The 23,514-nt window shown below is 52.4% G+C and overlaps 1 protein-coding gene across 5 annotated transcripts in view; it reads left to right on the top strand.

The window, feature by feature from the left end:
• Positions 1–23,514, top strand: part of LAMB3 (laminin subunit beta 3) — a 62,641-nt gene that overhangs the window by 37,398 nt on the left and 1,729 nt on the right. For all 5 annotated transcript variants that reach the window (XM_086694585.1, XM_086694586.1, XM_086694587.1 and 2 more), the window contains 19 exons: positions 438–552; positions 1,087–1,160; positions 5,000–5,191; positions 6,767–6,830; positions 7,234–7,427; positions 9,608–9,728; positions 10,486–10,674; positions 12,082–12,237; positions 12,593–12,789; positions 13,133–13,244; positions 14,108–14,486; positions 15,718–15,878; positions 15,986–16,206; positions 16,489–16,686; positions 17,045–17,189; positions 20,618–20,825; positions 21,260–21,401; positions 21,792–21,968; positions 22,702–22,855. In XM_086694585.1, the coding sequence (XP_086550711.1) occupies positions 438–552; positions 1,087–1,160; positions 5,000–5,191; positions 6,767–6,830; positions 7,234–7,427; positions 9,608–9,728; positions 10,486–10,674; positions 12,082–12,237; positions 12,593–12,789; positions 13,133–13,244; positions 14,108–14,486; positions 15,718–15,878; positions 15,986–16,206; positions 16,489–16,686; positions 17,045–17,189; positions 20,618–20,825; positions 21,260–21,401; positions 21,792–21,968; positions 22,702–22,855 (3,199 nt within the window). The remainder of the gene's footprint in view (positions 1–437; positions 553–1,086; positions 1,161–4,999; positions 5,192–6,766; positions 6,831–7,233; positions 7,428–9,607; positions 9,729–10,485; positions 10,675–12,081; positions 12,238–12,592; positions 12,790–13,132; positions 13,245–14,107; positions 14,487–15,717; positions 15,879–15,985; positions 16,207–16,488; positions 16,687–17,044; positions 17,190–20,617; positions 20,826–21,259; positions 21,402–21,791; positions 21,969–22,701; positions 22,856–23,514) is intronic.

Raw genomic sequence — 23,514 nt, 5'->3', positions numbered from 1 at the left:
CAGAAACCCAGTTTTCTCCAGGCCTCCAGGATTAGGTCAGATGAGATCTAAAACTCTCCAGCCTGTACCTAGCACACAGAAGATGCTACATTCATGCAAATCCCTCATCTTTTCTTCGTTTTGCTCTTGGTACTCTTTCCAAGTTTTTCTTTGAGGCAATGTTCTGTACCAGACTTTGCTGCTACCTCACATCTCTTTCCTAGCAGTAACACCTATTTGCTATTCACTTTGCTATGTGTTAGGAGGAAGACAAAAGAATTAAAGTCAAAGATGACAATAGCCTTGTTTTAAGAGGCTAATCCTTCCAAGGGTATTAATGAAATCAGTGGATCCCTGAGGGTAGGGTTTCACAGAGGGAATGTTCTAGGCTCTCAGGACGTAAGGGAGAGTCTTCCCTGGACCCCACTCACAAGGCTTCTTGTCTCCCTGTCCCTCAGTGGCGGATGAAATGTTGCAAGTGTGACTCCAGGTTGCCTCATAATTACAACGGCCACCGAGTGGAGAATGTGGTTTCATCCTCAGGCCCCATGCGCTGGTGGCAGTCCCAGAATGGTAAGCGCCAGCCGCCTGTAAGGGCATAAACTGGTGGAGGCTCCCACAGCGTGGGGGTGGCTGGAAGTTTCCTGGGAACCCTTGGGGTGTTCTAGGCATTTCTTATGGAGGTGGGACATGTGTGGTTAACAGGCAGTACCTACCGCCTCTGTATTTGAGAACTTTTGAATGCTGTAGCTAGAAGAATTTACTGGAAGTCAAGGAATGGGTAAAAGGAGCAAGAGAGAAATGCTTTTATTTCACCCCATTAGTTACAATGAGCTTGTTGAAGGAATGGGGCTTGTAGAACAGACAAGTTGAAATCTCTTAGTGTGTTAGGGTCATCAAGAGATGATGGGAAGGAAACTTGGCCAAGGACAGATAGGATCTTGAGTAGGAAATATAAGTAAAAGCATGCTGGTACCATTCCTCTCCAAGAGGAGAATTGGAAGATCGAGGTTTCTGACTTCCAAGAGCTAGTGGAGTCCAGAGCCTTCTTTAGGGCTGGGAAGGTAGAATTTCCTGGTCTAAAGTTTCTACTTTTTGTCCTTCCAGATGTGAATCCTGTCTCTCTGCAGTTGGACCTGGACAGGAGGTTCCAGCTTCAAGACATCATGATGGATTTTAAGGTGTGCTTCCTAAGGATGGCAGTGGATGGGAGAGGGGGACCCTGGGCCATTTGGGCTTGGGCTTATAGGAAGCACAGCGTCCTTGTCTCCCTAGGCTTAAGGTGATGGCATCATATGGTAGGTAGGCGCCACTTCCCTAGGCTGAGGTGACACTTACCCTGAATCTCTATCATGGTGACAACAGAGGCCCACTCCTGGGAGCACAGTGGCACCTCCAGGCTCCCTGTCCTGGCCTTGCAGTGGATATATATCCACTTTCTCTCTGCATCCCCCATCCTCGACCCATCTAATTAATTCAGCTCTGCCAAGTACCAATTCCGCTTGGCCCAGTCAATTATTATACAGGTGTATATTCTTGATGTGTTTAATAATTTTGCAGATGAGATTGAGTTTAATAAATGGCCAATAAGTGGCCCATATCCATGAAAGATGTGCTCTTGGAACAGCCCTGTTGGTGGACAATCTACTCACTCACTGCTATTACTTCCCAGAATACTTTTGGATTCTGCTTGTATACTAGCATCCTGAGATACTCCTTTTGGAGGGAACATTTTTGTTCATTTGTCACGAGTCATTTTTTTTTTTTCAGAGAAGATTTGATTTTATTCTTTCTACAGAAATAGTCAAATACTTAAAGATCAAGCTTGGTCAATAAGATTAGATCAGGAAGGGTGAAATCATTTTCAGAAGTTAGAATGAACCGTGAATAAGATGCAATAGGATCTAATTTCTTACTTGACTCAGAAAGTTAACTTTGAGATCCTCTCCTCAAGAAAAGGTCAAAAGTATTTTGAGAAATGGCAGCATCATCTGAATAAATGCCCAGTCTCTAAAGGTGACAGCGTTGAAGGGCAACATTCATCTGGATGGATATTGTTAGTCACATTGCTTTTTCATTACTCACTCATTCCTTTGTCCATTCTTGCCACACACATATTGAACACTGGTTATATGTTAGGTTTGGTGCCAGGTGTTAGGGATAAAAAGATGAATAAAGCTGAATCATGGTTGTCATGCTGCTTCAGTGTATGTCAGGAAGACAAAGGACCAACAGTGAGAAGATATGATGTGTACTCTGATTAGGAAGAGGTGCTGGGGAGCACAGAGTGAGGCATCCAATTTGATCTGTCTTTGGGGAGTAAGTCATAGCATGTACCCAGGAAAAGATGAATCTTTGCAGGCCACTGATAACCAGGTAAAGGGCAAAGTCCATTCTGGGCGAAAAAAACCATAAAGTGCAAAGGCCTGGAGGCAAGAGGCAAGAAGGTATGTAATTGAGGAGGGGGCAAGGGAATGCACACAAGGTCTGGAAGGGAAAATATGTATAAGGTAGTGAGAAGTAAGGATGTGGAAGGCTACCACCTGGTGAGAGACGAGTTTGCAGATGTAAATGGGGAGGGAGGAAGTAGACTAAAGATCCATCCATTCTTCATTCAACAGATGACTAAGTGCCTCCTGTGTGTTAGGTGTTGGGGGTGCAACTGTGCACAAGACAGACAAGGAGGCCTATGGTTTACTGTAGTGGTTCTCAATTAGGGGATATTTGGAGATCTGGAGACATTTTTGGTTGTCACAACCGTGGGTGTGACTATTACACATCTAGTGGTGTCTAGTGAGTAGAGGTCAGGGATGCTGCTAACCATCCTGCGGTGATCAGGATGGTCCACACAAGGAATTATCCAACTCCAAATATGGACAGTGTAAAGGCTGGGAAACCTGGGCTCCCGGAGAGGAAGAAAACTCAGGGAGCCAACAAATAAATTATTAGACATTGTGGTGATATTTATGAAGGAAACAAAGTAAATTCTGGAATGGGGTAGAGTGGGCAGGATGTGGGCAGAAGAATGCATAGGTATGAAAAATCTTGTGGGGAAGTGACATTTAAGCTGAGAACAAAAATTGAGAAGGAACCCACCAGGGGGAGGAACATTCCAGGCAGAAGAAACAACCCGAACAAAGGTCTCTGAGGAGGGAATGAACTTGGTATGACCCATGGCTTGAAGAGATGGAGGTGCACAGGGCATGAGATGAGGTGAGGAGACGGGACCCCTTCACCCTTGGTGAGGGGTTAGGATTTATTCAAGAGTAGCAGGTAGAGGACTTGAGTAGACATTTCTTCCAAGAAGATGTACAGATGGCCAGAAGGCAAATGAAAGGGTGCTCAACACCATTAATCATCAGAAAAATGCAAATCAAAACCACACTGATATATCACCTCACGCTTGTTAGAACAGCTAGTCTTAAAGGACAAGAAGCGCATGTTGGCGAAGATGTGAAGAAAAAGGAACCCTTGTGCACTGTTGGTGGGAATGTAAATTAGTGCAGCCACTAATGAAAATAATATGGAGGTTCCTCCAAAAAGTACAGATAGAACTACCATATGATCCAGCAATTCCACCAGGGTCTATATGGGAAGGAAATGAAATCAACCTTCCGAAGAGATATCTGCACCCTTATGTTCACCACAGCATTATTCACAATAGGCAAGACATGGAAACAAGCCCAGTGTCCATCAGTAGATGAATGGACAGAGAAAATGTAATCTATAGCTATATATCTATACACAGTGGGATATTCAGCTATAAAAAAGAAGGAAATCTTGCCTTTTGTGACAACATAGGTGGGCTTTGAGGGCATTCTGCTAAGTGAAATAAGTCAGACAAAGAAAGACAAACACCATGTGGTCTCCCTGATATGTGGAATCCAAAAAAGCTGAATTCAAGCAAATAGAGTAGAATGGTGGTTGCCAGGGGTTTGGGGGTGGGGGAAATGGGGAGGTACTGGTCAAAGGGTGCAAACTTCCAGCTGCAAGATGAGTAAATTCTGGAAATCTAATATACAGCCTGGTAACTATACTTAACAACACTGTTATATACCTGAAAGTGGTTAAGAGTCTAAATCTTAACTTTTATCACCACACACACAAGATGGTAATTATGTGAGGGGCTGGATGTGTTAATTACTGCAGTAATCATTTTGCAATTTGTGCATGCGTCAAAAATCATCATGTTGGACACCTTAAACTTACATATATTAGAGGTCAATAGGATCTCAATAAGCTGGAAAAAAATAGTGGGAAGCTATTCTAGGGTTTTTGGCAGAGGAATGACACAGTCCATTTTATGTTTTAAAAAGGACATTCTGTCTGTAGGTGGAGGGCCTAACTGAGGTGAGAGTGAACAAGGAAATCAGGTGGCGCCTACTTGGGAGATCAGGGGGCTGTGCGCTGCCACAGGAGACAGGGCCTGATGTGGGTCTGTTTGGAGGAAACGGTCCAAGCTGGGAGCCGTCAGCACGAAGACCGCATTGAAAGCCACGAGAAGTGGGTGAAACCACCGAGGGTGGAAGGACACAACGTGTCATGCTGAGAGGCTTGCATTTCATCTCTAGCTAATGCACATCCACTGAGGGGCCTGGAGCAGGAGTGACATGGTCAAGTAGTCATCTAGAAAGACCTCTCCAGTGACGTGGGGAGAGAGGTTTGGAGGGCCCGGACAGCTGACTGTGGGAAGTACCGTGGGAGAATGTTCTGGCCTGGCCACCTGCATGGTGCGCTGAACTAGGATCATAATCATGCCTTCTGGAATGTAGATCACCGTTCTCCTGCTTTCCACAGTCCCCCTGGGGAAAACCCGATGGGGCTCTCCAGTGTTGGCCAGGGTGTCTGCCGTCGGACCTGGATGCCCTGAAGCCCACCCGCTCCCTCTCGCCCCGTTCTCCTTCCCTCGTTGTGATTCTCAGGGACCACCAGTGCATCTTTAGGAGGCTTTTTGGTGATGATGTCTCTGCAGTGGCCCCTTCTCTTCACTCAGGCCCCCACCCTGTCTGTGCCTCTGCAGGGGCCCTTGCCCGCCGGGATGCTGATTGAGCGGTCCGCAGACTTCGGCAACACCTGGCAGGTGTACCAGTACCTGGCTGCTGACTGCGCCTCCGTCTTCCCCCGGGTCCGTCAGGGCCAGCCTCAGAGCTGGCAGGATGTTCGGTGCCAGTCCTTGCCCCAGAGGCCTAACGGGCATCTGGACGGGGGGAAGGTAGGTAGGGGGGACTTGGAAAAATAGGCACGGGTTGGTGGGGGAGGGGAGGTCCCTGACATCACATTTGCTCACACGGTCACCCAGCCTCTGGAGAAGACGTCAGTGCACCTTGCTGTTTTTCCTGCTCCCTCCAATAATGACCTCTCTGGCCGCTTTCAGAATATTTGCTGTTTGTCCCCTTTGCTACTCAGGAGGAATATTTTAACACCACATCTAGGGCCCTGCATAATCCAACCGTGCCCTCTTCCCCTCTTCCATAGCCACCGCTCCATCTCGTTGGCACAGTCCCCACGGTGGAGAGGGTAAAATTGACTCTGCTTCAGTGCAAGGACTTTGAGATGGTTGTTAGATTCACGTGAGCAAAGTACACACATTTAATTTGATCTCTGGTTTCACCTTGGTAAAGTTTAACACCAGAATGAGCTTTCTCAGTTTAATCCCTCTGCCTCTCCCTTGGGGAAATTCAGGTAGAAGCTGGGGCTCTGTGTCACCAGAATTTAACCCTGAGCTGGAACGGAGAAACTGCTTCTAGAAACAGCTCAGAACTTTCTCCCCAACTGGACTCCTCTCACCTGGGGTCAGATTCTCGCATTTCTTTCGTGACTGCCTTTCCTCTCACCACCCAGCAGCTGCCGCTGGAGGGCTGCTGTGTTCTCTGTCCTTCCTTCTCTGGTTCAGGCTCCAGCAGCCTTCAGAGCTGTTCTCCTGGGCACCCAGTGCTCAGAGTGCTGCCCTCCCTGTCGGCGGTGCCTTGTTCCTTCCCTGGAGCAAGTCCTCCTGGGTTACGGCAGACCCCATCTGCTTGTTAACCACACTCCGGAGACTCCAGATCCGAACACAGGGCTTTTTCCTGATTCGTGGAAGGTTGATATGAAAACTCTGGAATATGCAGATGAATTCCCATACAATGAATGGGGTTTTTTGTTTTTTTTGTTTTTGTTTTGTCTTGTTTTGTTTTTTTTAGACACACACACACACACACACACACACGTGGATGAGCAGGGGAGGGGCAGAGGGTGGGAGAGAACCTTAAGAAGGCTCAACGATCAACGTGGAGCCCGATGCAGGGCTTGATCTCACAAACCTCAACATCATGACCTGAGGTGAAATCGAATGTGACACTCAACCCAGGTGACCCTGAATGGTTTTTATTAAAGAGGAAAAGCATAGTTAAAATTGGGGTTGTCTAGAGTGCGGTTACCACATCCATGAATCCTTGGGCCCTGGACCTTCTCATTCATCCTAGGTGTCTGGAAAATTAATATTCCCTAAACCCTCATGTGCACATTGTATATCTCACCATTATTTTTGACCCAAGGAAATCAGGAAATTCTTGGGATATCTGTATTTTTAAATGGAGAGGTGTGGTTGTCTACACACACACACATTTAGGGCCCAGTGGCCATCTGGCTCCCTCAGTGCAGCTGGCAGCCCTCACATCCATGGTCTACTCAGGTTCGAGGTGAGAAGGGCCTCAGAGAAGTCTGATGAGGGTGCAACATTGGTGGAAAGGGGCGTTGGGGGCACCCCATTTACCTCTTCCACAGGCCTTCCCTTTCCATCTCTCTGTAGGTTCAACTTAACATCATGGATTTAGCATCTGGGATTCCAGCAACTCAAAGTCAAAAAATTCAAGGTCAGTGTGGTAACTTCTCCCCACTGCGGGTGGGGAACAAAACTTGGAACTTGGGACTTGCCATGGTTGGTTGGTTGGAACTTGGGACATAGAAATTGCCTGGTCTTTCCTATTTCTGTCAATATGGTTGGATTTAATACTCACCCTGCTTATTCCATCAGGCTCTGTGGTAGACTCAGGAGGCCTGGGTTGGAGTGCAGGGGTCTTTCCTGCTGGGGAGGGTTGAGGGCTGAGGAGGATGGCCCCTCATATAACCAACCTTATGGAGGCAGGGAAGACCAGATGGTGAGATCAGAATTTCTCTCCTTATCTGTCCTGCCCTAGGAGACTATTTGCCTCTAACTTCCTTTCTTCATTTTCCCTTCCCCAATCCCCTCCCTCCATGTTGTTTTCCCCCTCTCAGAGCTGGGGGAAATCACAAACTTGAGAATCAACTTCACCAGGCTGGCCCCTGTGCCCCAGAGAGGCTACCACGCCCCCAGCGCCTACTATGCAGTGTCCCAGTTGCGTCTACAGGGGAGCTGCTTCTGTCATGGCCACGCTGACCGCTGTGCCCCTAAGCCTGGAGCCTCTTCCAGCCCCTCTACCGCTGTGCAGGTGACAGCCCTGGGTGGGAAGGGCTGAGGGGAGAGAGCAAGACCAAAGCAGACTGAGGACATTCTTGGGGCGCCTATAAAACAAGGAGGGCACTGAATTTAAAACTTGGGTATTTAACCTTTTAGCAACACTGAAAAAGAGTCTAATTATTATTTCAAAGATCAGAATTTTGTAAGACTTCTTTAAGCCTGCCTTATGGTTTGTAATAGTTTGTTTTTCAGTTACACATAAGCAAATCTGTGGGTCTTGCCTGGCGCTTAAGGTGATGCTGCTTAATCCTGGCTACACGTTTTAACTTCCTGGGGAGCTAAAAAAAAAAAAAAAGAAAGAAAGTGCCCAGACCTCCATCCTCAGATACTCCAAGTTTATTATCGGTTTTTAAAGCTCCCAGGTGATTCTCAGCACTGCCAGGGTGGAGAGCCACTGGTTTGGGGACTCTAGAGTCCCATCTAGTGGCGAGATACAGGGAAGGTGGGAGAGAACAGAGTCTAACGTGGATGCTAAAAGTACCCCAGACCATCTGACTAATGAGTCAGATGGATGCATCAGGGATGGGAGAGGGAAGCTCCAACTTCACCAGCAACCCTGGGGGGTTTGCTGTGAAACCACACACGGGAAGCATCCGTAGAGTGACAACTTTGCGCTCAGAAGCAGAAGAAGCTGTCATTTCTATTCTTTGGAGCTTCAGCTCTTCTACTAACGTATGGGAGCTCATTTACCCTAGTGATGGAGGGGCACTAAGAAATCACGTAGAAGTCGGGGCGCCTGGGTGGCGCAGTCGGTTAAGCGTCCGACTTCAGCCAGGTCACGATCTCGCGGTCCGGGAGTTCGAGCCCCGCGTCAGGCTCTGGGCTGATGGCTCAGAGCCTGGAGCCTGTTTCCGATTCTGTGTCTCCCTCTCTCTCTGCCCCTCCCCTGTTCATGCTCTGTCTCTCTCTGTCCCAAAAATAAAAAATAAACGTTGAAAAAAAAAATTAAAAAAAAAAAAAAAGAAAGAAATCACGTAGAAGGGCCTAGAGGGAAATACAGGTGAAAAGAGCTCTGGCCAGCTGCATCCTTCCCACTTCTGGGCCAGCCTCTACCCAGGGCTGCAGAGTTGGCCAGAGGGGACACCAGCTCTAGGAATGTGTCATCTATTAGGGCCTGGAGACAAATGAGCAGAACCCAGGCAGAACAGGATTGCTGATAGATGAGGAATACAATATGCTGTGGGATGTAGGGGCGGGATAGGGCACACCAGCCCCAGGGGCTCTCAACTCTGGCTGCACAGTGGAATCACCACTTTAAAAAGTACCAATGCCTGGGCCTTGTCCTTGAGATCTGGATCAAGTTGGGCCTGGCCATGGTAGTTCTAAAAAAGCTTCCCACGTGATTCTGGAGTTGCACCCAGGGTTGAGATCCACGGAATTAGGGGAACCAGGGAGGCCTGGGGAAGAAGGTGCCATTCTAGCTGGCAGGATCTTACCAGAGAAAGAAGGGAATACCAAGCAGGAAGAAAAACATCAGTAAAGGCTAAGAGGTAGGGGAAAGCAGGGCTTGGACAGGACGCGGCTGGAGGTTCAGCTTGGCTGTGCTGTTCCGAGTGGGAAATAAAGATGAAGCAGACATGGTAGGAGTCTTTAATGCCAGGCTGAGGGTGTGGGGCTTAATTTGGAAGACAATGAGCACACAATAGCTATTCTATTTTTATATCTTAATAAGTCTGGTAACAATTCATCATAGCAGTCCCATTAGACAATCAGCCGCAGTCAAAGATTGCTGGAATATAAATCTGCAGAGGGTCCACAAGCTTCCAGAACCATAGTTTACCAGTAAGGGTGTCTGGGCACCTTCCAGGTGCTGCTTTGGACTGGGCATCACGGGGATGTTCAAGGGCAAAGAATGAGCTTTTTAAATACCTAGTTAGAATAGGAGGGCAGGTACATGCATCTGAGCATGTGCGTGCGCGCGCGCGCACACACACACACACACACACACACACACACACACACCAGCACACAAGCAGGCAGCTGAGAGTGTCACTGGAGCCGAGTGAAGTCTGGAGGGGGTGGGGTCTGAGCTGGATCCTGAGTGGTGGTGGGGGTGGGGTGGGTAGAGGGCAGGTCCATTTCTGGGACATCCCTCTGATGATTATTCCTGATGGCTGGTGGCCCTCTGATGGCTGGTGGCCCCCTTTCCAGGTCCACGATATCTGTGTCTGTCAACACAACACCGCCGGCCCTAATTGTGAACGCTGTGCGCCCTTCTACAACAATCGGCCCTGGAGACCTGCAGATGACCAGGACCCCCATGAATGCCAACGTATGGTCCAGAACTCACCTCCTCCCCTGTAGTGACTGGCTGGGGTGATGGCCCCTCTGGGCCTCAATGATCTCATCTGGGACACAGGGAGAGTCTATTCTTTATTATTTAAGTTTAACCTTAATTGCACCCCTGCAATGTAAGCTCTCCTTGCTCTGTGCGGATGGAGAGAGTTTAGGTTGCACCTGCCCTCTGCCTCCCCGGACTTTTTCCTCAGCCAGGCCTGAAGGGACCAAGGCTGGTCCTTGCTTCTCATGCCACATGGCTTCATGGTAACCTCAGATCCTCTATCTTCTGTGTCCTCCACTGGTCTTGTCCTGTGTAGGACTTATCTGGTTCCCTGCTTCACAGGAGTCCCTGCAGTCAGGGCCTTTCTCTGCACAAGGGAGGGAAAGAAGGATCCCCAGCCCAGAGAGAGGCAGTGGCCCAGGAGGAGATCCGCGGTGGTAGTCGGGGTGGGGAGGTGGGGTTGGGGTGGACCATTCAAAGGTCTCTCTCTGGCCCAACGCAGACATTATTCTCAGGTGAGTCTCCACATTGGGAGTTAAGAGGCCTGAATTCTTACCCTGCTCTGCTTTCTTACTGGCCATATAACCTTAAATAAGTCACACAAGGCTCCTCGGGCCTCAGTTTCCCCATTTCCTGAACCTGAACATCTTGCAGAGTTGCAAGAGATGCTAGTGCATTAGCATGGCATATGCTTTGTGGATGGTGGTGGTGCTGGCCTACGGTCAGCCCTGGGAATGTCCTTTTGCAGCATGCGACTGCAACGGGCACTCTGAGACCTGTCACTTCGACCCAACTGTGTTCGCCGCTAGCCAGGGGGCGCACGGAGGTGTGTGTGACCACTGCCGGGACCACACCGAGGGCAAGAACTGTGAGCGGTGTCAGCTGCACTATTTCCGCAACCGGCGTCCTGGAGCTCCCATTCAAGAGACCTGTATCCGTGAGTAGGGGCTCTGGGGACCTAGCGTATCATCTGCCTATTACTCCCCATCCTCTCTGGGTACCACGGAGCACGTGTCCCTGGGGACACACAAGCCCTCAGGAAGCGTGAAGACTTCGTTGTTTGCCAGAACTTGTGGGGAGTTGTTTTAACTTAGCTGGGCACATCTAAGCAAATCACTTTACCTCTCTGGACCATCAATCCATCAGTCAATCAATCATGATGTAGCCCTGATTTTGTTTAATTAAAAAAAAATTGTTTAATATTCATTTATTTTTGAGAGAGAGGGACAGAGCGTGAACAGGGGAGGGGCAGAGAGAGGGAGACACAGAATGTGAAGCAGCTCTAGGCTCCGAGCTGTCAGTACACAGCTCGATGCAGGGCTCGAACTCACAAACTGCGAGATCATGACCTGAGTGGAAGTCAGATGCTTAACCAACTGAGCCACCCAGGCGCCCCTACGTAGCCCTTATTTTGGACACAGGAGGGACAAAAGTAAATATAAGATATAGTTCCTGCTGTCGAGAAACACACACACTGTTTGGCAATGTAAATCATACCTGGAAAAGGCAGAATAAGTACTTCGTCCGTATACATGCTATTGCCTTTACCATGTTGTATTGAGGTTTGCTCCATGTTTTTCCATGTCCCCCAATATCGAGAACTCCTCCATGGCAAAGGTTGTGTCTCATATCCTTGGGCCCTCCTGCAATGACAGGCACATGGCTGGTGCTGAGGAAATGTTTGGTGAATGAGCATATGCACCGAACTCCCAGGAGTGACTTAGCACGTTCACAGGGGCCAGTGAGTTTGTACATGAGAGAGAGCAAAATGGACTGAAGCAATCTGAATCAGGAGGGGTTAATCACCAGACTTTTTAGACGAAGGAAGAATCTGCATTCTGAAAGGCTTGCCGAGAGGCCTAGGTGTGGGAGTTGAAGAAAGCTAGTTCACTTCCTGTTGATATTATTTATGGAAAGAGTTGACTTCTGTTTCCTGCAGTTGCTTGCTGTGTGGCCTTGAGTAACCTCAGGGTTATCCTGAGGATTTCATAAGGCAACATGCATGCGTGCACAGCTCAGCGCTTGGCATATAGTAGTCGTTCGGCAAACAACGACAACAAAAACTTCTATAGTACTTAACGTGCGCCAAGCGCTGTTCTACCCGCCTTTCATTTACTCAGTTGTTTCTCACAGGAAACCCATGAGCGTTGTATAATTATCCCCATTTTACAGATGGGGAAACTGAGGCACAGGGGACTCAAGTAACTTGACTAAGGTTGTAAGGTTGTAAGCCAGTACGTGCTGGAATAAAGGTTTGAACCAGGCAGTCTGGCTTCTACAGTCTGCTCTGAACTTTCTGCTTTTCTTCTTTCTTCTTGCTGTGGTGGCTGCTTCTGTCTCTCAGCCTGCGAGTGTGATCCCGATGGGGCAGTGCCGGGCGTTCCCTGCGACCCAGTGACTGGGCAGTGCGTGTGCAAGGAGCATGTGCAGGGGGAGCGCTGTGACCTGTGCAAGCCGGGATTTACAGGACTCACCTATGCTAACCCACAGGGCTGCCACCGTGAGTAGGGGGACCCAATCTGGGATATCACGGGGAAGATTGCACCGGCCACCAGAGTCGTGAGTGCCTCTCTGTGGTGTGTGCCGGATGCTGTGCCATGGGCCTCCAGCAGGTGGCAGCACAGGCCCAGGTTAGAAGGTGGGACTGAGTCGGCCCGAGGGAGTTGGAGGGTGGGTGGCCAAGCTGCCAGGTGCCAGGGAGGAAAGTGCAGTGGCCTCGTGAGTCAGGCAGGCAGGTTCTCTGGAAAGAACGACGCTGCCTGGTTCTTTTCCCGGGTTGGGTTGTCTCCCTGATGTGTGTCCCCTAGGGGTGCATTTTGGTTGTCTTGTGAGCTCAGTTCCCCTCCCTCCTGCAGGCTGTGACTGCAACATCCTGGGGTCTCGTCGGGACATGCCGTGTGATGAGGAGAGCGGGCACTGCCTGTGTCTGCCCCACGTGGTGGGCCCCAAATGTGACCAGTGCGCTCCCTATCACTGGAAGCTGGCCAGCGGTCGGGGCTGTGAGCCATGTGCCTGTGACCCTCACAACTCCCTCAGCCCCCAGTGCAACCAGGTACGAGGAGGAAAGGGGTCTTGCCCACCAACCTCTGTCTCCCCCCAGCGCTGCCCTTCTGGTCTTTCTGAAGTCAGACTGGTCTGGTTCTGTCCCCATCCTCTCTCCCTCTGTGACTCTGAGGCTTCTGCAATGCCAGATTCGTCAGACCTTCTGTAGGGCAGTTCGGGGGCCTTGCCTTCAGAGCTTGTCTTTGAATGGGAGCCATTGTTTTGGGGGGCACACTCGCTCTGTAGGCAGTCCCGGGCTCTGTGTGCTGACCAGGGATCTGGCACATGGCCCCCGATTCCAGGGCAAGGCCAGGCCTGCGAGGGAGGTCCCCTCACAATGCTCTCCCTCACAGTTCACAGGGCAGTGCCCCTGTCGAGAAGGGTTCGGTGGCCTGACCTGCGACGCTGCAGCCCTCCGCCAGTGTCCTGACCGGACCTATGGAGACACAGGCACAGGATGCCGTGGTGGGTGCTTCCTGAGAGGCACGATGCTGAGGCAATGGGGGCGGGGGTGGGGGTGGGGGGCGCTTGGGCGGGCTCCTGGTGGAGGGCCGGTGGGTGGGTCTGTGGTAGGGGAGGACATCTCATACTGGACAGGTGGTGTGGGTCCTGGCAGCTCTGTGAGAGCACAGGTTCCCCACAACTGCTCCAGCCAGCCAGCCCACTTAGCCTCCCAACCCCAGGGCCGGCTGACGTCAGGCCGCCCCCGTCTCCACGACAGGAGGGTTGCTTTGCCCCCCACTTCCCCGAGAAAGCATTTCCCAGAAGCCTTCTCCGGGGCAGAGGCAGGAAGGGGAGGGTTTCCCTCCTAGATGGAGAAAGTGAGTCTTGAGGGAAAGGTCTAAATTTCCCTAGAGTCAGTTTGACAAGTAGCCACAAGAGCATGGGACTTGGAGTGCCCAGACCCAACTCTGGTCTCAGCGTGGCCTCTGTCCTCCCGAGTGACTTGGTGTGGGTGGTTTTCGCCAAGGCCTCAGTTTCCTGGGGGCACATTGTACTTAACAGCTCTGTGTCTTGTTGCTTCATCTCTACAAATGGGAAAATAAGGGAGGTTAACTCTATCACAGAGTGGCTGCGAAGTTAAAGCGAGTTCATGTGTGAGTGGGTGAGTGTCTGACTTAGAGCTGTGCCTGGCGCACAGTAGGTGCTAAATTAAGGGCTTGCTTTCGTTGCTTGCATTGCCCTGATTTTATTTTGGCCTTGGCGGTCTATTATTCTAAGCCACGTAGACAGGCCCTGAAGATAGGCCTCCGCTTCAGGCTCTCCCCACAAGGTGCCTTTATCTTCCTGACCCCCCGACCTTGACCATCATTTTTTCCCCGCCTTAGCCTGTGACTGTGACTTCCGGGGAACAGAGGGCCCAGGCTGTGACAAGGCCTCGGGCCGCTGCCTCTGCCGCCCTGGCTTGACCGGACCCCGCTGTGACCAATGCCAACGAGGTTACTGTGACCGCTATCCAGTGTGTGTGGCCTGCCACCCTTGCTTCCAGAGCTACGATGCTGACCTCCGGGGGCAGGCTTTGCGCCTCAGCAGCCTGCGCAATGCCACTGCCAGCCTGTGGCCAGGGCTGGGTCTGGAGGATCCTGGCCTGACTGCCCGGATCATGGGTGCAAAGAGCAAGATGGAGCAGATCCAAGCAATTCTCGCCAGTGCCTCGGTCACCGAGCAGGAGGTGTCCCAGGTGGCCAATGCCATTTTCTCCATCAGGTAATTTCCCTTTCCCTGCCAAACACTTGGAGGAATTACATCACACGGGTTCACATAAGTGGCACACACTGGTCCTTCTTTCCACTGTACAGCCCTTTACAGTTTACAGAGCATTTTCACATATGCTCCTTTTTTGAACTGTTGCAACACTCCTATGAGGTTGGGGTGGTGGGTGTTATTACTTGCATTTTGCAGATGGGGAAACAGGCACAGATAGGGGATGTGACAGAGTCACGTGGCCACTGAGGGGCAGAGCTGGGACTCAGAGTGCAGGCAAGAGCCCCAGGGCTCTTTCAAGTGCCCGGTGCTGCCTGTGGGAGAGAGTCAGCTCTGGATTAGTCACCCTGGTGCAGGGCATTGGAGAGGCAGGGGCTCTAAAAATAACTTGTGTTTGCCTTTGGAATGGGAGCGGTCCCACCCACACCTCCTTCCTACCAGCAGGGGTGTCTTCTTGTAAGGTTCGGTTCTGGAAGTTTCTATAATTAGTTTGCATTCCCCAAGCACTAGTTGACTTTCTCGGTGCCCAGAGCCATCCAGGTGTGTGATTGACCTAAGTCTCAAAATTCAGTAGTGAGTCCATAGGTATTTGGTAGACTGGAAATGCAGGTATGGAAGGGTGTCCTGTGGAAAGATGCTCTATGCCAGAGCAAAGCCTGTAGGTGAAGGATGCAAAGCTTGCGGGGGTCGGGGCGGGGGGGGGGGGGGGCGTTTGTGGTTGGTACACCAGCCAAGGAGATGGGGAAAGAGGAATCTCTGAAAACTCAATGGTTGTGCGCCAGGGCTGATGGATCCTAACCCCCTTTGGGTGGAGATGACCAGTGGGTCGCGGCTATGGGTGCTCATGGGAGGCATGGTCTGTAGAGAAGAGACTTGGGAGCCCAGCAAGCAGGCAATACAGGTGGTACAGGCGGTGGCTGAAGCCAGCCTGCAGCGAGCTGAGGAGAAACGGGTTAGGGTGATGCTCCTCATGGAAGCCTGCTATGGAGGTGGCGCAGGCTCAGGAAGGTTGAAGCACACAGGTCAGGGAAGGAGAGGTTCCTGCGATCTGCCTGCCGAGGGACAGGGGTGGGGGGCAGGTTGTGCTGGCTCTCCAGCAGATCCCTCCTCAGCCTGCAGGGTCTGCATTCTGTTGCCTTTTTCCTGACTCAGAGAGGTTTCTCCGAGGGGCTGCCGGGTTCTGGGGAGGCAGCCTCCTTCCCGTATCTTAGCCAAAGCTCTTCTCCCATCTCAGGCGGACTCTCCAGGGCCTGCAGCCTGATCTGGCCCTAGAGGAGGAGACCTTGTCCCTCCCGGGAGACCTGGAGAATCTGGACAGAAGCTTCAATCGCCTGCTCATTATATATCAGAGCAAGAAGGAACAGTTTGAAAGGATAAGCAATACGGATCCTTTAGGTATGCGTGGCCACGCCACACCGCACCTGGGCTCCGCTCTTGCTTGCCCTCCGTCTCCCGGCCTCCAGGGCCAGCGGCGGCTCAGTTCTCCCCTCGTCTTCCCACAGGGGCCTTCCGGGTGCTGACTGCAGCCTACCAGCGGTCCTCCCAGGCTGCTCAGCAGGTCTCCGACGGCTTCCACCTGCTCCTCCAGCTCAGGGACAGCCGGAGAGAGGCAGAGAGGCTGGAGGGGCAGGTGGGAGGAGGAACGGGAGCCGGAGGTCCCCAGCTCGCAGCTCTGAGCCTGGGGATGGCTTCCTTGCCTGATCTGATGCCCACCATCAACAAGGTGACTCATGGCATGGAGCCCCACTTCTTGGATCTCCCTGCTTCAGTCTGTCACACGCCAACTGCTGCCATACTTTTCCTACGAGGGCACTGTGACCCTACCCTACTCCCCCACCCATCCCAATCTTTGGCCCCTCACGGTGTGCTCAGTGGTTGCCAAGGAAACAAGTTGCTGGTGCCTGGTTGCTATGGAGATGTCTGGCGGTTTGTTTCTTGGGTGTGGGACAGGGGTGGTTGTTGAAGAGCCTTGGGTACCCTCTTTGACATCTCCTTCTCTCCACAGCTCTGTGGGGGCTCCAGGCAGACGGCCTGTACCCCAGGAGTGTGCCCTGGAGAGCTGTGTCCCCGAGACAATGGCACGGCATGTGGCTCTCACTGCAGAGGCGTCCTCCCCAAAGCGGGTGGGGCCTTCTGGACTGCGGGCCAGGTGGCCAGGCAGCTGCAGGGTTTCAACACCCAGCTCCAGCAGACCAGGCAGATGGTGGGTGCAGCCAAGGTGGGGTGGGCACATGTAGAGAAAGGCTAAGGGGATGGGATCCCTGGGGCAGGTCAGTTTTTATTTCACAGCCAGGAGACAAAAGCCCAGGGATGTTAGGTGACTTGTCTGAGGCCCCACAGCAAGAGAGACGTAGAGTTTGGGGCCAATGTTCTGAGGGTTTTGTTTTGTTGTGTTGTGTTTTCTACCTGACTCTACATCATTTTTTCCAGAGCCAAACTAGGTTAGCAACAAATGTTTCCCTGGTAGATATAGGGTAGCGGGTGTCCACAGAATCCCTGAGGGCTGCTGCGAGGCTCTCCTGGGGCCTTGATCGCTGCTGACCCATAGCGTGTGTTGGTAGATCAGGGCAGCAGAGGAGGCCGCCTCGAAGGTGCAGTCAGATGCTCAGCGCCTGGAGACCCAGGTGAGCGCCAGCCGCTCCCAGATGGAGGAAGATGTCAGACGCACACGACGCCTCATCCAGCAGGTCCGAGACTTCCTGTCAGGTGAGCCTGGCCCTTTCTCTCCTTCGGCCTGAGAGGGCCCTAGACCCTCCATTCCCTGTGTCTGACACAGCAGCTGGCTGCCTCCTTCCCTGGCCTCCAGGCCACCTGGGCCAGGTGCCCACCACTCGCCTGGATGGCTGCCACAGCCCTTCACTTATTCTCCCTCCCCCACCCCTGCTCCCTTACAGTTCACTCTCAACAGAACAACCTAAAACATCTTTGAAAAAATGCTTCAAATCCCTCACTGGCTTCCCCTCATTCTTGGAGTTACTGTGGCCTCTGCTCACCTCCCGGGTGTGGCCGTGTCTTCACTGCTTTGCTCACTGCCCATCCTTGAACAGGCTGGCTCTTATCCACCTCAGAGACTTATACTTGCTCTTTCTCTGCCTGGAATGCTCTTTCCAAGGCTGTTGATTCTATTCCTTATGGTCTCAATTTAAATATCATCTCCCTAGAGGCGCTTTCCTGACCACCCCATCTGGTACCCACTCCCAATCCCCCCAACCCCCACCACCGCTCCCAGCGTCTGACCTTCATTGCTTTGCTCTGAGCCTGTGGTTGTTGAATTCATTCGTCTCGGGATGCACTGTCTGTCTGTCCACTAGACTCTAAACTGCAGGAGGGCAGGGACGGCTGCCTGTCTTATTCACTGTGTCACTGGCGCCCCGCATGAGGCCAGACACAGAAAAGCACCCGGTGTCGGTTGAATGAATAAATGAACCAGATCCCCTCTGTTGGTGCCCTGGGAGTGGAAAGATTCCTGGATAGCACTCAGGAAACCTGTGACTTTGAGCAGGTTGCTTTTCTCTTTGCCTCACCTTTCACTTCTGCGAGCTGGGATGGTAGTATTTCACGTTGATTCTGGGGATCTAGTAACTGATGTAAAGTGTGCTTTGAAAAATTAAAGTTGCCTCAGGAATATGAGTTGATATTATTAGAGTTCTGTTCCCTGCCAGGGAATTTGCTTGGCTGGGAGCCCAGTTAATATGAGCTGAGGGCTTGGTGTTACAACAGGCCTCTTCGTGCTACTCTTGCAATGCCTTTGCTCCAAACAGGCAGGTTGGAGAGAGGCAGGGAGGATCTGTTGGGAGCCATGGCTTGCCTGAGGTCAGGCTGGAGTCAGACTCCCAGGGAACCCCAGAATGGGAGAGAGTGGTTGTAGGGAAATGGTGCTCAAGAAACATGGACAGGGGTGCCTGGGTGGCTCAGTCGGTAACTAGCCTCCGACTTCAGCTCAGATCGTGATCTCATGGTTCATGAGTTTGAGCCCCTGGCTCTCTGCTCTCAGCACAGAACCTGCTTCAGATCCTCTGTCTCCCTCTCTTTCTGCCCCTCCCCTGCTCACACTCTCTTTGTCTCTCTCAAAAATAAATAAACATTAAAAAAAAAAGAAACCTGGACAAAGGGGCAGGCCAAAATTTGGGGTTCAGACTCATAGATAAGATCTTCCCCCAAGCCAAGCCCAGTGAAGGCTGAATGGTGTCAGCCCTGGCTAGGGGGTAGGAAGTCTCTCTTTGGGGTGTAGCCTGGCCTCACATGAACAAGCAGGGAGTCACTGGGCTGAGGGGACCCTTTTGTTTTCTATGTTATACGTGTGCCTCAGGTCAAGTCCTTTGACAGGATCAGGGGCAAGGAGAAGGTGCAGGATGTGGGAAAGCCTGCACCTGTGAAGGGCCCAGGACAGTTCTCACAGTGCCCATGGGAATGGGTTTTGGCCTCTAGACTACTGTGTAGGAGGTGCAGGTACCAGTGGCTGCTGCGCACAGGGTCGGTGCGTGGGGTGTGTGGAAGGGCCCTGGAGGAAGGACGACCCGTGGTCTTTCCCAGGTTTTCAAATGGAATTAACAAAAATAGCTCTGGCTTACTGAGTTCTTACTAAGTGCCTGGCACTGGTCTAAGTGCCTCATAGGTGTTGCGTTATTTAATCGTGACTGCCTACCACTTTGTAGCAGGGGACTCCAGGCACAGGGAGGTTAAGTAACCTGCCTAAGAGCTCATCCAGCTTGGAGGGAATGTGGGTGGGATTCTTCTCATTCTGTTGTCCACACTGTAGGTTGCTGTACTGTTAAACACACACACACACACACACACACACACAGTTTTGTTAATATTTTTCTTCCTGGATTGCTCCCTTGTCCCACCTCTCTTGACCTGGCTCATTCCTACTCCCCCTATAAGAATCCTTTAGATGGCCCATTCTCCAGGAGCCCCCCTGACCACCCCCTCACCGGACCCATCAGATGTGGTTAGGCGCTCCTCCAGTGGCTGTCTGAGCTCCCTGTGCTCAACCTCATCACTCAGGCTGGCCTTCCTTGTTATGTGTTTGTCTGTCCCACTAGGCTTTGAGCTCTGTAAGGATAGGGACTGAGTCTGATTTGATTTGCGGTCTCAGTCGCCCACATTCTGGCCCCAAGCCCCAGGACAAAGCATCTGGGTGGGCAGGTGCCCCCTCTCCTACCACATCTGTACCTGGAATGTGTACAAGTGAAAGGGAGACATAGGGAGGAGATAGTACTTCTACGTCTGACCTTATTCTCTGACTCAGAGTTGGTTGTAAGACCCTTGCTGATTGAGTGTTTCATTTCGTCCCTTCGGGTTGAGGATCCTTATTTCCATTTCACAGATCTGGAAACTGAGCTTAGAGAAGCCATTTGACTTGTCCCAGTTTGCTTGAATAGTAAAGGAGAGGCCTGGGTCTGGAGGGCCTTTAGTCATTCATTCACTCTGCAAGCACCAAGTGCCTCCAGGGGCCAGGCACCACGGCAGGGGCCAGGGATACGGATGACGCCCAGGCACCGCCATCGTGGAGCTTCTAGTGGGGTAACAGACAGAAAACCAGAGACATGAGTTAAGGGTTCGGCATGTGGGAGGCAATAGATGCTAGGGAGAAAGATAAAGCAGAGAAGGAGGATAAGGGGCATTGGCACAGGTGAAGGTTGCAACTCTAGATCGGATGGCCGGGGCGGCCTCCCCGAGAAGGTGACATTTGAGCAAAGACCTGGCAATCTTTCTCTGCCTTTGCAAAAATGAGCACTCTGGCCTGAGGAGGGGCGCGTGGAAGGGGTCTCACTGCCAAGGAAGCAGTCAGTTCCAGTTGCTGGCCGCTCTCCCCAGTCTAGGGCTGATTATGTTTGTGCTCCAGGCATTGTGCAGTACCAGCTGGCTGGCACCACCTCCTTCTCTCCAGCCTGCAGCTTCCTGTGGCACCAGACACGGAGCTGCCACAGCTGTGTCCACAATCATCCTCCTGCAGCGTTCCCGGAAACCGAGAATGGGCACCTGAGTGCGCCTGAGAGGGCGCAGCAGCTCCGCGGGCGGCCGGGGCCGAGATGTCACCGTGGCGCTTCCCATGGCGCTGCTCGGCCCGGAGAAGCCTCTCATTTTGGGGGGCTAGACTCCCCCGGTCTGATGGACGGCTTGTCTTCCAGACCCTGACACTGATGCAGCCACCATCCAGGAGGTCAGTGAGGCCGTGCTGGCCCTGTGGCTGCCCACAGACTCCGCCACCGTCCTGCGGAAGATGAATGAGATCCAGGCCATCGCAGCCAGGCTACCCAATGTGGACCTGGTGCTGTCGCAGACCAAGAAGGACATTGCTCGGGCTCGCAGGCTCCAGGCTGAGGCTGAGCAGGCCAGGTATGGCCCTGGGCCCCGAGCTTCTCCCTGCCCAGGGTTGGCCTGCTGCTTTGCTCCCCAACTCCTTTGGTTGCGGGAAGAGGGAAGAGAATCTGTACATATCAGAGGGGTGCAGAGGGCTGGGGGACAGGAGGGGTGCTTGCCCTGGTGGGGGGGATGGTGAGGTGATAGACAGCATCCACGGGAAACTTTACTCACGTGACCCTGTCTTCCACATTGGAAACTGTGCCCGAAGGGTATCTCGGACATAACACCCACATTGATACCACGCCTGCTTGGCGGGGCCTTGGGATGGAAAAGCTACTGAATTAATCTTCCCTGATTAGCTGGGAAGGATGTTCTCTTGAACTACTGCACGAGTTGAGCCACACATCTATTCATTCACTGTTGCTCACTCCTTCTCTCTCCGCTCTCCTCCGCTCCTCGGTCCCCAGGAGCCGAGCCCACGTGGTGGAGGGCCAGGTGGAGGATGTGGTGGGGAACCTGCGTCAGGGCACAGTGGCACTGCAGGAGGCTCAGGACACCATGCAAGGCACCAGCCGCTCCCTTCGGCTTATCCAGGAAAGGGTTGCTGAGGTGACGTGGTGTGGCTTTCTCCCCCCGTGTTTGAGAATGAAGAGACAGTTTCAGGCACAAGGGCTAGAAAGTGCCGGAAAGTGACTTGGATGGGGACCTAGAGAGGGAGGACTATGAGCTCTGGGCCCAGCTTTGAGCCCTTGGTTTTCTGGTCCTGTGGCTGGGTGCAGATGGCCAGGGGTGGGCTCTGGGCTGCAGTGGGGGCGGGGGGCAGCTGAGCTGGAGAGGGAGGGGCCCCGGATGTCAGGGGGCAGATAGAGGATCGGCAGGGGGACAACAGCGGTATCCTGGTTGGAGAGAGTTTTCGCTGCCTGATGAGTCGGGCAGGGGGAGGACGAGGCCCCCGCTTGTGAGACCCACCACAACCCAGGTGTCCCTTTCCCCACAAAGGTTCAGCAGGTGCTGGGGCCAGCGGAAAGACTGGTGGCCGGCATGACGGAGCAGCTGGGTGACTTTCGGGCACGGATGGAGGCGCTCCGCCTGCAGGCTAGGCAGCAGCGGGCACAGGCAGCTCAGGCCCAGCAGCTCGCGGAAGGCGCTGAACAGCAGGCGCTGAGCGCCCAGGAGGTACGAGCAGACAGACTTCATCCTAGGCAGCACAGCCAGGGTGAGGGTCCTGAGCAGGAGAGGACTCTGTACGCTTTGTGAGACCCTGGGTTCGAAAGCAATTCCAACATGTTATTCTAGAATCGTCAGAAAGGGCTTCAGGACTCTACCTCAGGCCACCTCTGGGGAGCTGGTCAGGGGTGTTGTGAATGATCTACCCAGTCCCTCCCCATTTACAGATGGACAGGTAACTTTGTCCAGGCCCAAAGCTCACCTACAAAGCAGGTCTGTCGGTACCCAGTCCAGAACTTGTCCCCTTTGTGGCTACCCAGCCCAGAGAGGCAGTCTTGACTTAGCCTAACCTGGGTCCCACCATTGTTGGAATTATGTCAGAGAGGTGATCAGAGAGCCTCTGGTCTGGGTCTCCAGCATACCAGGAACTTTGGCTCTCATGGTCCCAGTATAGTGGCAGGCAGCCAAATATGCTGCTACATGACAAGTAAGTGCCTGGCACCGTGCAGGAAGTTAGGCAGGAAATGACAGGAGCTCAGGTGGAGGGAGGGAAATACAGAAGGAATTTAAGGTATAGTTTGTGGCCTAGGGATTTTCCTGGGCAAAAGCAACCCTCTGGGGAGTGTCAGGAGGCACCTCGTGCCCGTGTGTTAATCTGGATGGTATCGAGAGCTTTAGCCAAAGGTCTTTAGAACTTTGGGTGGCGGTGATGGTGACACTGAGATTGTTCCATGTTTTTCAGGGATTTGAGAGAATAAAGCAAAAATATGCTGAATTGAAGGACCAGTTGGGTCGTAGCCCCATGCTGGGGGAGCAGGGAAGCCGGATCCTGAGCGTCAAGACAGAGGCAGAGGAGTTATTTGGGGAGACCATGGAGATGATGGACAGGATGAAAGGTGAGGGTTCCGTCCCGGGGCTCGGACTCCCGGGCATCCCAGGAGGCTGGTCCCAACCCCAGGTCTCTGAGGCCCACCCTTGTCAGAGCGAGCAGTGCTAAGGGGGTGAGACCAGAAGGGAGTCCTGAGCACCTAGGAATATGAGGCACAGTGATGGGGCTGAGGGGAATGCAGAGATGCTCACAAGACCTGTCCTGCCCTCCAGATGTGGGTCACGCGTCTACCAACCGGAAAAGGCCAGGTGGTAGCAATGGAACAAGCATTTACCTGTCTGTAGGAATTTGCTTTTTTTTAATTTTTTTTTTTTAACATTTATACATTTTTGAGAGACAGAGAGAGACAGAGCATGAGTGGGGGAAGGGCCGAGAGAGAGGGAGACACAGAATCCGAAACAGGCTCTGGCTCCGAGCTGTCCACACAGAGCCCGATGCGGGGCTCCAACCCACAAACTTTTATTTATTTATTTATTTTTGAATTTTTTTTTTAACGTTTATTTATTTTTGAGACAGAGAGAGACAGAGCATGAACGGGGGAGGGTCAGAGAGAGAGAGAGGGAGACACAGAATCTGAAACAGGCTCCAGGCTCTGAGCGGTCAGCACAGAGCCCGATGCAGGGCTTGAACTCATGGACCGGACCGTGAGATCATGACCTGAGCTGA

Source organism: Puma concolor, chromosome E4 (assembly GCF_028749965.1).
Source record: "Puma concolor isolate L17-30 chromosome E4, mPumCon1.1.hap2, whole genome shotgun sequence".
Classification (NCBI taxonomy): Eukaryota; Metazoa; Chordata; class Mammalia; order Carnivora; family Felidae; genus Puma; species Puma concolor.
This window is presented reverse-complemented; position numbering and strand designations above follow the sequence as displayed.